Here is an 11783-nt window from a genome sequence, read left to right as displayed (position 1 = left end):
TTCTATATGAATAGATGCCTATCCCGAATTGGATTGATGAAATCCCCTGTCCTGCATGGACAAATGCCTAACCCGTATGGTTAGATGCCCATCCCGATTGGATGGATGCCTATCCCGTTTGATAGATGTACCTGAGTATGCGAATGAATCAAACACAATTAAGAATAAATGATTAAAAAACAAAAATTTAGTCGAAATTTTGAGTTAAGTTAAATGGTCAATCACACTAAGCTACCTTCTTTCTTAGGTTCCCTTTGTGGTGGAATGTGGTGTTGCATCTTTTTACATTGACCATTTACCGAATTAATCTCCCTAAGAAACTCCAACAACAATAATTTTCTGGTCTTCAAATACCAGTATTCTGCTTGCTGCCATGTGTTCTCCATTTCTTAATTTCTATCATCTAGAAAACAAGTCTCATTCTTTTGATTCTGTGAACTTGCAGACGCCTCATTATGTATGCTCTAACTATGACACCCACTTTTCTTCATCAATCCTGGAACCATTACCACCATTATCTTAACCTAATAAAGATAGTGGAGTGACCTTTCTTGTTGTACTCCTTTTAGCATGCGCGTTAATCTCACAGTGAACCCAAAAGTCCTTATATATTTATACATGATTTTCATACAACAATAGTGAGGTATGTACACAATTTGTCCAGTTGCTCATAAAAGTAGTTGGATTGAAATTTGAAATGTTCCAAGTTGATACGAATATTTTCTGTGCAGTTTTTATCTTCAACCATTGTACCCACTTTGATGAATTTCTTCAAAAGATGGTGCTTCTTGTTTTCTCCGATATGTCCTGCAAAGGTAACATTTTCTAAGCAAATTCCATTAATATAATCTTGTTGTATTCCTGGGAAAATGGTAAGACTGACTGTTTCGATCAATGGCCCTAATATAGGTAAATTCAGGGCTCTTGATAAACCAGCCTCCCATGTATTGAGTTGCACATTGAACAAAATCTAAAGGTTCTTAGTCAAAGTTTCCATAATCCATAGTACATACAATTCGTAAATAACTCAATACACAAATCCATAATCCATTACAACTCAAAATAATTGATCTTATAATTTCTCCTCTTAAAATTGATGGCAAAACTCTTGAACACATTTTTCCATTTTTGGCATTTATGTGATCTACATTTCCACATTCATATTTCCAATTCTTATAAATTGACTAAGAGCAAATCAATGTCATATATTGCCATAGGTGCCCGACTTGTTCATGAATGACATCACCGATAAGTCTCACTAGTTAGAACTTTGGTTGTACTTGAAAATCTGTGATGAAATTGTACATATACACTTTGAAGGTGGATGTATCAAGTTCTACCATTTTTCTACTGAACAGAATAATAAATCAACTCCTTTTGCATTTGTTATCTGTAAGGTACCATTTTGCCCTCTGGAACCATTAGTAATGGGCATTATATGCATCTAGACTCTGGGCATAGGCATCTATTCTCTCTGTTTATATTGATAACAATTTGCTTCATGTAGCCTGAGCATTACCTCAATATATTGAGAGCTTAAATTGGCATTGACTTGTTCAGTGCACCACTTAATCCATTTTGTTGCTGGCTTGTAAAAATTTGCACACTGAAGCACATAGAGCAGCATAGTGCATTGGGAAAATTAGCAATGATGATCATTCTTGAGTTCCACGGTGGGTCTTTCATCGTGCTCTTCTTGAGATATATGTCTTCACCATAGACTAGCTAGTCTGGAGGGGACTCTGGCCTTGGATAATTCCTCATGGTATCTGCTTGCATCTTAACATTGCTTTCTGATATAGTTTGTGGCTAAAATATTGGAGATATAAAAGTATTTCACCCACCTACCTTACTATGCACAAACTCATGGGAAACCTTTCTGCTTAGAGGTGTTAGTTGTGTAATCAATCTCTATACATATGAACTCTAGTCAAAATTCATTAGTTCACCCATAACTCTTGTTAAGAAGAAACTTGAACTTACAATTTAAAAAAAAACAAAAATCTAATTTGCTAATTGGCATACCATGTTTGCCAGCTCACTCCCATGAGTGGAAATAGATGTATTCCCACTGTAAGTTGAGCCGATACTTTTCCTTTGACACCTGCACACCTTTGTCTCCGACTTGAAAGTTCTCAAATACCTGCATACTGGTTAGCCTATATATATCTAGCAAACAAATGGACTTCTTGCATGGCCTGGAGAGATCCTAAGCATATAAAGTTTAAACACATATTGGGTTCACCTGCTCAGTCCCATATCTCGTACTGTATTTCGTCTAATCTCAGGATCATTGTGATTAGAATCTTTTTGTGCTGGTACCCGAGCTGATTTTGAAGATGAACCAGTATTTGGACATACCATGAGTAGAAATACATCTCTGGGTAGAGAAAAGATGAGGCTGACTACAATTCACAGTTGCGAAGTCAGACGGCAATACATTGTTTAAAGTTCATAGTTCACCGGATCCCATCAGAACTCTGCAGATGGCAATCCATTGTTTAAAGTCCATAGTTCACAGACTTGGAATTGGGGAGTATTCGGTAAGCCCAAAATTTTTGAATCGGCAATTTAGAAATTATTAATAATATTAATTTCTTATTAAAAACATATCTTTTTGTGCAAAATTCATTTACAAAATGTATTAAGTTAAGAATTGACATCTCAAAGAGAAAACCTATGGTTTTATAGCACAAAAAAATGTACGAAAAACACATTTTAACCAGCATTTCGCCCATGCCAGCGTTTTAACCTGCATTTTTCCCGAGTCTGTAAAAATTCATAAGTTAAACTTGTAAAAACTCACACAGCAAAAAAAATAGAGTATCGGCGACTTGGAGAGCACTCGCAGAGTTTGCAATCTATGGTTAAAAACTTAAAACATCTCTAGATTTTCTTCAGAAAAACTTACAAAATTTTTTTAAAAAGGAGGCTAGCAATTTTGATGTCTTTTGTATGCGGTTTAAATGATGATACGTTTTGATTTAGTCCTCAACTGTTTCAAAGCCTTCTTCCCAGCAGGTTTTGACTGCACTTACTACTGCATATGCATACCATTTTGGGAATGGCCAAAAATCAGATAACTTTATTTAGAAAAATACAAGTTGAAAAAAATCTTTGACTATTTATTACATTCGAAAAGTCAATCTCACAGAAGCAATTCTCAAAATCTATTACATTTACAGAATATTGAGAACCAAAAAAACAGAATGTATAATTCAGGTTAGACTGCAAATGGTCTTTGATTGGACAAGTATTTCAGGCATTTGAATAAATTCAGTTTGTCTTTCTGGGAAAAAACCGTTTAGTTCCAAATTAATTTGTTTTTGCATTATCCAGTCTCATGATTGTCAAAATATCGTGAAAATTTTATTTGATGACCCATAAGAAATTTATGTTTGGAATATTTTTTCCCACCTCTGATCACATGCAGAGTTGATTACAAATGATTGCTCCACCACAAGAAAGCACACATGTACAATTTTTTTTCTGCCTGATCAGGTTACTCAACTTCCAAATTACTGTGTCTTGATATAATACAATTCCGATAAATAAGCGGGTCTTTTTGGACAAATATTTTACAATCTTCTACAATTACAGATGAGTATGTAATTGAATTTCAGAAAAATCTGCCCATAATTAATGGGAATAATGAATTAAAATGCTTTGCACAATAGCTCTGCTTATTGAATAGGATCGCTTAAGATGAGCTAAGAAACTTTTTGGATTATCACAGTTCTGTTGTTTGAAGTACTATATGCTGTGCAAAGCAAGCTGCATGTTAGTTTTCAAATTACTGTTTAATCAACAAAGTAGTGAACTAGTTGTCTCAGTCTGAGAAGACCTACCTTGATTTGTGTTCGGTTATAGGTGTAAGTTGCATGAACGAGATCATCCATAGTTTGAACCACAGCTGGATATGAGAACTCCATTCCTTCTTGATCCTCCAGTGTAAGAACATCCTTCCATGAATCTCCATCATCATCTGATACAGCAACTTTGAGCACTCCTCGTGATACTGTATTGTAGAAAAGTACCAATCTCCCATCATGCAGTTTTACACCATCTATGCCTGTTTTGAAACAAGTCCATTCAATATTTTGTGAGTAATCTAAAATCCAGAAAAGCCCTAGATGCTTTTTGCCAGTTATTGTAAAGCTCAATTATATGCTAGATGGGATTCAAATTCACTTTGAATGCAAACCATTTAGCTATGCTAATAGCTACCAGAATTTGGATTTATAAGCACTGTTGGTTTAGCATAACTCCAGCTGAAGCCTCCATCTGATGATTCTGCCATGCAAATCTTGCCTATCTGCTCCGTTGAACGCAGCAACATACGTATGGTCTTATTCACAGTCAGATAGGGTACTGGTTGAATTACACTCATTGGGAATCCAGGAACGTATATAGGTCCATATTTTCTCCATGAGTAACCCGAATCATGTGTAATCTTCATCAGACCAGAAAATTTCTGTCAACATTTCTGCACAGAAACTGCTTGTACAAACACATTCTTTTTTAATATTAACTGCTACTGCTATATCTGGAATTGCTTCTGCAAGAGAGAGCTGATGAAACTAACCTCCATCCAAGCACCCCAAGCATTCCAACTTTCAACTGAGGAGCCACACAATAAGCTCCCATCATCCAAGAGTAGAGGCTAAAAAGATGCAGATAACCGAGATATGAGTGACCCCAAGTTATAGAGATTTAAATATGCAAGAACTTATTTTATCATTTATGGTCTCAGCACCTTATTCTTAGAAGGACCTAAAATTCCAGGTGGGAGCTGTTCCCTTTCTGACCAAGACACACCCTTGTCACCTGATCTTTTCATACACCCACTCCACCTGAAATAATTATGTTAACAAGAAATATCACAGATTAGTTTGTGCTCTTGAATTTTGGTAAAATGCAATAGAGACTCCACATTTTGCAATTTAACAATATGCAAGTTCTTGAGGTTTGCTCAATAGCATGCTGATAATTTGTATAGGTCTGGATGATGGTCATGATATTATATGAAATATGAAGCAATGACAGATTGGAAGCGCAATCATGGGAGGGATTTTGATGCTTTCTTGAAAGGCTGAAGTAAATAATTCAAAACAAACAAGAGTGGAAAAAAGAATGCATCCATGTAACACGATATAAAATACTATCCAATGTGTGGTAGCCCTTTGTCTTATTTGTATGGTACTTCACACTGGAACAAGATTCATACCTCCAGTTGCAAAGTCACAATCTTACATAGCAGACCAATGCATTGGTAGTAGTCTTGTTTTGGTGAACACTTGAACCTCAGGGAGTCGGGGAGTGCATATCGGAGCGACCCGTCAATTAGTTAATAGGGATATTTTCAGCCTGTTGGTATTTTAGAATCTTAGATAGCTTCCTAAGTGCAGTAAAGAACAAACTACCACACTGCCACAATTAGTTTCAAGTTTCACCTGTATCTTTATGATTCAAATTTGGATGTTTCTTTGTTATACACATATCTCTACTCTTATGGAAGAGATGTGCAGGTTATGAATCCAGCAAGCTCATTTATCACTTTCTTTCTAGTGGGACTAAGAATAACCATATGGTGCTACCTAGAAGTAATTGTACAGAAGATCTCTTCCAGTCATAGAAGCAAGGGCAAAAATCACGATTAATGCTAATGGTAGTGGATTGAGAATTTTGCCTTGAAAAACTTGCCCAATATTTTTTCTGTGCAATCACATTTTAGTTGTGAAAAAATAGTATTAAAAACACTACGGATTGTAACCTACCTGTGCGAATTATCGCCAATCCGTGAAAACATTATGTCGTTTTAGGGTTTTCCGGTGACGTTTCATGGATTTTTTTATGTTTTTTTGGGCATTTGGAAGGGACGTTTTGGACGACACAAACGAGCTAATTTTTTTGCTGGTTTTGAGCAGTGCGACTGGGCTATGTTTGGCGAGACTCGAAATACAGTAAAGTTATGCTTACTTTCCATTTTACCCATTGAGATATCAAAATATAACAGTCGGATATTTTTTCCTTTTTTCAACAATATGTTCACTGGCAAGGAAAGACAACCTTTGTAAACCTGAACTAGTCTTAGCAGAAACAAAAGACTTTCTGATGGAAAATAATACGTCATTTCTAAAAACCATTTGCTACTTACACTGCAAAGAATCAGGTGAGGACAAAACTCACACAACGAATAAGTAGACTGCATAAAAAACTACAAATGAAAATTAAGCTTCAATCTATTTAGATTTAAAGTTAAAGGTTGATTTCGAGTACTTTCAAAAAAACAAAATGAAAATTGTTCTCGGAAGGAATCAAGTATCTATCTCTCCCTCGTACATGGAAGGCCATTTTTTCAAGGATCTAATGGAGATTAACTTTGCACAAAGTGAATTGAAACCGAAAATTTAAAAATTATTAGCATATATTATTATTTATTCATATACATTGTACAGTACAATATAATCAGTTATATGAAAATAAATGACAAAAACTCTCAAAGCCCTATTTCATGGCTAACCTTTCAACTTTATTTGCTCCGTATAGCTTTATGCTATTGAAATGCATTTAAAGTTAAAAATAACAAGTCTTTTTTTCCTTATTTTTTTTAAATCCATTTTTTTTTCTCTTTTGAGAAAAATCTTATACTTTTAGTTTGCTGGATCTTTCCCCAAAAGATTTATATTTTTTCTTTGCCATTGGCATGAATGAGCTAAAAGTTTTTTGTTTGTGGCACTTCTCTTTCTCCTCAAAATGGGTAACAAAAAAAAATCAGAATTCCTTTCAGATCAGTCTAATCACTTCTGAAATCTTAGATTTATCTATATCTGTAATTCATAAAATCTAGAGAAAAGCGTTAAACAACAGCCAGAATGTGCCAACGACAAATATCGGAATTTCAACTTACTTCTGCACCTCTTGACCAATCTTGTAGAATAGAAGCAATTCACCACTAGGAAGTTTAAAAAGAACTGGATTCCACATCGAAACATTAAGTTCCTCGTCTCCCACCTCTGGAGCATGCCACATACCATCCTGAAAAGGAATAAACACTGATTTTACATGTTCTGAATATTCTTGTACAGTACTACGTGAAAGAATATAGCTGAAATGGCAATACATAGAACTCAGAACAAATGATCTGGGAGGCAGAAGGAAACTGAATGCACGATAGTTTACAGTAGAAACATTCTTCAGTACAAGGTATGCTAGTTTTCCATAAACGTTTAAAGAAATGAAGCCACTTTCTCATCATTATTTTTGCAACTAAAGTGTAAAGCCAAGGACACATTAAAAGATTTTTCAACATTCTGATGCATGTATGGTTTATTTAAGAGAGTTGTAGCCCATGAATAGTTTCCACCGATAAAAGGATCAACAGAATTCTATAATTTTGTGTGTTTAACTGATTTCGTAGTAGTATGTTAGGAAAGTGTGTGATAGGGAATCTTTTTCTAGTGAGCTTTGATCTTTCCTTCCAGATTATTTGACAGTGAATCACACTGCGTATATTTCTCAGTTTATATTAATCTAATTGAGTGTATAACTCACATAATATGTCTCTAATTTTATGGAATCGCATGGTTTGTCTAGAGTTACACAAATGCAGACCACGGTACTATATACAAACTTTCTTAACAAGAAATTAGAACCTATTTCTTTCCATGTCCAAGCAACATGTATTGCTCTAGATAGTATCATGAGAATGGAAATCTGATGCATGTATGGTCTAGTTAAGTGAGTACCGGTGATAAAATGATCAACAGAATTCTATAATTCTGTGCATTTAATTGATTACATACTAGTAAGTTAGGAAAGCGTGTGATAGGGAATCTTTTCCTAGTTAGCTTTGATCTTTCCTCCCAGATTATTTCACAGTGAATCTCCAGCAACAAAAGGATCAACAGAATTCTATAATTCTGTGGATTTAACTGATTACATACTAGTATGTTAGGAAAGCGTGTGATAGGGAATCTTTTCCTAGTGAGCTTTGATCTTGTCTCCCAGATTATTTCGTAGTGAATCACACTACGTATATTTCTAATTTAAATTGATTTAATCAAGTGTATAACTCACATAATATGGCTCTAATTTTATGGAATCACATGGTTTGTCTACAGTTATACAAGATACAGACCACGGTACTATATACAAACTTTCTAAACAAGAAACTAGAACCTATTTCTTTGAATCTTTTCATGAGAATGGGGAAATCGGGTTCCATTTTCTCATTGACACATTGTGAAAATGATATTCCTCGGGTTTCCACTTTGGAGAGCTGATGAGAAGAACTTTTATCAAGTTTGAAACCAGAAATCTATGTTTTGGTTTGTATCTATGCCCCAAATATTGTACATGAAACTTGAAAGCGTAATCAAATGTTATGATGCATAACACATAAGCCTTGTTTGGAAGGATGATATCTCTATAATACTATATAATTTCCAGGAATGATCACTTGCAAAAAAGTAAATCTGATATGCAACAATAAGTCAGTTGGGCAGCACCAGTTAGGTTGCATCATTTATCTAAGTATAAATGAATATTAGTTACACATCAGTTTTGCCGACAAAAGTTAAACACATAGCAGTTATCAGTTATGGGTCAGTTTTGCAGGAATAAATCGTTAATTCATCAGTTACAGAGAAGTGATGAAGCCAATAATTATGGCTCAGTTAACATCAGCCAATAATTATTGTTCAGTTAACATCAGCTCTACACCCATTATGATATGTCAATTACAAGAGAAACTGATCCCACTGTGGCAAAAGAAGTCCGAGACTCTGAAGTCAGTTACAAAATGCCTTAAAACATCAAGAGAGTTTTTTTCTTCTTTTGGCTGGAAAAAGCAGTGCAGGTACATAGAAGATTGATTGCCGTCAAATGCAGCAGCCATAACGTTCTTGGATCAAGCCTTAGTAGATACCTTTTTGAGAAATCATTATGAGTTTGCATGCTCATTTAAAGCATTAGCTGATAGTCTAAAGTTGAGTTTTCCATATTTGGTGTATTTCCATCTTGTCAAAACGTTTTAATTCAGTTTCAGAAATTTTTGAAAAAGATAAATATCTCAGTTTCCAGTGGATTGTTGTTGTTGTTGTTGTTTTTATTTTTTATTAAACATGCCACATGTGATTCTTGGCATGGTGGGAGTACTTATAATGGTTCCAATATCAATCAAACAAGAAGAATAAAACTAGAGATTGGAGTTGGCACTGTCAATGAAAGAAACCCTCGAAAGTTCAATGGGCAAATTAAAGGAGATCATGAACAAGACGGATAATGGCATCACAACCATGGATGGATAGGGATGAAGATGAAGATCTTCATCTATCTCAGAATTAGAGAGAATTAGAGCAGTTGGACGACCTGATCAGTGGGGGTCACTATTGCAAGATATTGTAAAGGGGAACCTAATAGATACATGCAAAGAGATCAAGAGGGAAATCACATAAATCAGAGATTGTTGAGCGATATCCCCATTCTCAAGTTTGATGGCATGAATGAGAGTACTAAAACTGGGCTTTGGACTGAGATTCTAAATCATTTCTTTAAATTTTCCCGTGGGAGGAGATTTAAATAAAATCAGTTTGCCACATAATGCCTTCAAGAATCTAGCATTTGATTAGTAGCAAATGGTTGAGTGTGAAGCACTGGCAAATACCATTGAATGTGATTGCTAGGAGATAACCACTTGGGAAGGGTTTGTAATCACATTCTTTGGAATCTTTAAGGTCTATACCTGAGTTTATTTCTTCCAAGACATCCATTAAACAAGATTGTTGTCGAAAAGATCTCTCGTTGACAACTGATTTCTATGTATATAGATTTGTTGTTGGAGTCCATAAAACAAATGAAGGCCTATTCCAAAGTGGTTAGGAATCAAACAACATCAGGTACAGCCCCCAAACTTCCCATGCTAGCAAAGGATGGCTTTAAGGGCAGTGAAAATTTCAAAGCTTCTTTGATTTTAAGTGCTGGCTCATCAAAAGCTACTCATGGACCTGTTGTGATGTATTCACACATCGCCACATTGCAAATGGGGACCCCCACTTTTTTCGCTTTCTAAGGTAGTTGTCTTAGCTTAGCCGTCGGTAGTGTTAGAGTCCTTAGCTATTAGCCTTTGCATTGAAGAGGTATAGATGGTCAAGAGGCCAGGAGTCAAGTGGATAGCCCTGTGTGAGGTGTGAAATGGAGTGTTATGAGATGAGGGGGTGATTGTCAGCTCACTCACTCAAAGTCTGCAATAGCAAAATGGTAGAAAGGAGAAGTCAAATTGCGCATACTGAGGAAGAGGTTTGATGGAGGAATCCTTAAAAAGTTTAAACCTAATCAGCAATGCAAGTGTTCCTTTTGTCATCCGAGTGACTTATATACATCCCGGTGAAAGGTGACTTTCGGGAGCAAAATTTTGACTAAGTATATAAAATTTTCAATTGCTCCCTAGTAGGAGCGAATTTTGCTTCTACTACTCCTCATTAGGAGCGAGATCCTCACCAAGCTCTCCAAGTCACTTAAGATACCCTCTCATCATTATGTAATATCTCAATTTGATCAAGGAATGCAAGGAAACATAAATTGGGTCAAGTATGTAGGCAACTTCAAGTGCTCCCTAGTTGGAGTGAAATCTGCTTCTCTTGCTCATAATTAGGAGCGAAATGGACTTCTTGAGCAACAATTAAGGGAAATGAGTGAGTTTATTAGCCTTCAATAACGTCTAGATCACATGAGAAGTGAAGCTTATCATGAATTCAACCAAGGAATGAATGAGAGATTGCTAGTAAGGGATGCTTCAAGTGCTCCTCTTCTGGGGCGAAATTCACTTCAAGTGCCCCTCTCTCAAAGCGAATTTCACTTCTAAATGACTCCGGTAGAAGGTGAAGCCACAATCAAGGTGAGTTTTGAGGTCTTTTGGTATATAGGAGCATAAACTAAAACAGAAAATGATGAGATTCAACTCAAAAGGATGCATTTTCAAATTACTTCAAGTGCTCACTAGTAGGAGCGAAATTGATCCTAGAACGCAGTTTGAAACCACTCGAATGGATGGAATGAAAGAGAGTGAACAAGGAAGTGCTAAGTATTAAAGATCAATTCACTTCAAGTGCTCCTTCTTTGGAGCGAAATTTGCTTCAAGTGCTCTTCCTTTAGAGCGAATTTGCTTGAGAAGCCTTGATTGAGTGCGATTTAAAGCGTTTGAGTTATCGTGAGTGAAGATATTGAACATGATTTTGATTTAGAATTCACTTCAAGTGCTCCTGCTTTGGAGCGAAAACCACTTCAAGTGCATCACTTTTGGAGCGAACTTCAAGTGCATCACTTTTGGAGCGAACTTCAAGTGCACCACTTTTGGAGAGAACTTCAAGTGCACCACTTTTGGAGCGAATTTGCCTTCAAGTGCTCCTTCTTTGGAGCGATTTCAACTTCAAGTGCTCCCTAGTTGGACTGAAATTTACTTCATGTGCCCAAGGTTAGGAGCGAAATTGCTTATAGAGCCCTCTTCCAAGTTAATTTGATGCCTCCACTTGCATGAATGACAAAGTATTCAAACCTGAAGTGATGAAGGGTAGAATTGGACTAGGTTTGAGAGAACTTCTGTGTAATGTCCCCATTTTCATGAGGATCAGTCCACAGAAGGGTTTGGCCTATTACTTGACCCTCGTAGGCCAAGGAGTTGATGAGAGGGTCGCTTGGGCAGTTGCTTGTGGCTTCACATTTTATTTTTATATGATTTTGTGTGAGATAATGAATTCTTACATATGGTGTCGCGTGTGTTGTTA

At 36.0% G+C, this 11783-nt stretch overlaps 1 protein-coding gene and 1 long non-coding RNA gene across 2 annotated transcripts in view; one reads left to right on the top strand and one right to left on the bottom strand.

Moving 5' to 3' along the window:
- The first annotated feature begins 345 nt into the window (after positions 1–345).
- LOC131032952 (uncharacterized) overlaps positions 346–11783 on the top strand; it is a 27432-nt gene continuing 15994 nt past the window's right edge. The window contains exons 1-2 of the long non-coding RNA XR_009103528.1: positions 346–643; positions 732–815. This is a non-coding gene — a long non-coding RNA (uncharacterized LOC131032952). The remainder of the gene's footprint in view (positions 644–731; positions 816–11783) is intronic.
- LOC131032950 (uncharacterized) overlaps positions 3345–11783 on the bottom strand; it is a 25854-nt gene continuing 17415 nt past the window's right edge. The window contains exons 4-9 of the mRNA XM_057964055.2: positions 6911–7038; positions 4757–4853; positions 4586–4663; positions 4228–4453; positions 3849–4072; positions 3345–3760 (exon numbers count right to left, since the gene is read on the bottom strand). Coding sequence (XP_057820038.1) covers positions 3731–3760; positions 3849–4072; positions 4228–4453; positions 4586–4663; positions 4757–4853; positions 6911–7038 — 783 coding nt within the window. The 3' untranslated portion in view covers positions 3345–3730. The remainder of the gene's footprint in view (positions 3761–3848; positions 4073–4227; positions 4454–4585; positions 4664–4756; positions 4854–6910; positions 7039–11783) is intronic.

The sequence above is a fragment of the Cryptomeria japonica genome, chromosome 4, assembly GCF_030272615.1.
Source record: "Cryptomeria japonica chromosome 4, Sugi_1.0, whole genome shotgun sequence".
Classification (NCBI taxonomy): Eukaryota; Viridiplantae; Streptophyta; class Pinopsida; order Cupressales; family Cupressaceae; genus Cryptomeria; species Cryptomeria japonica.
The sequence above is the reverse complement of the archived record's forward strand: the minus strand, read 5'-3'. Positions and strand labels throughout refer to the sequence as shown.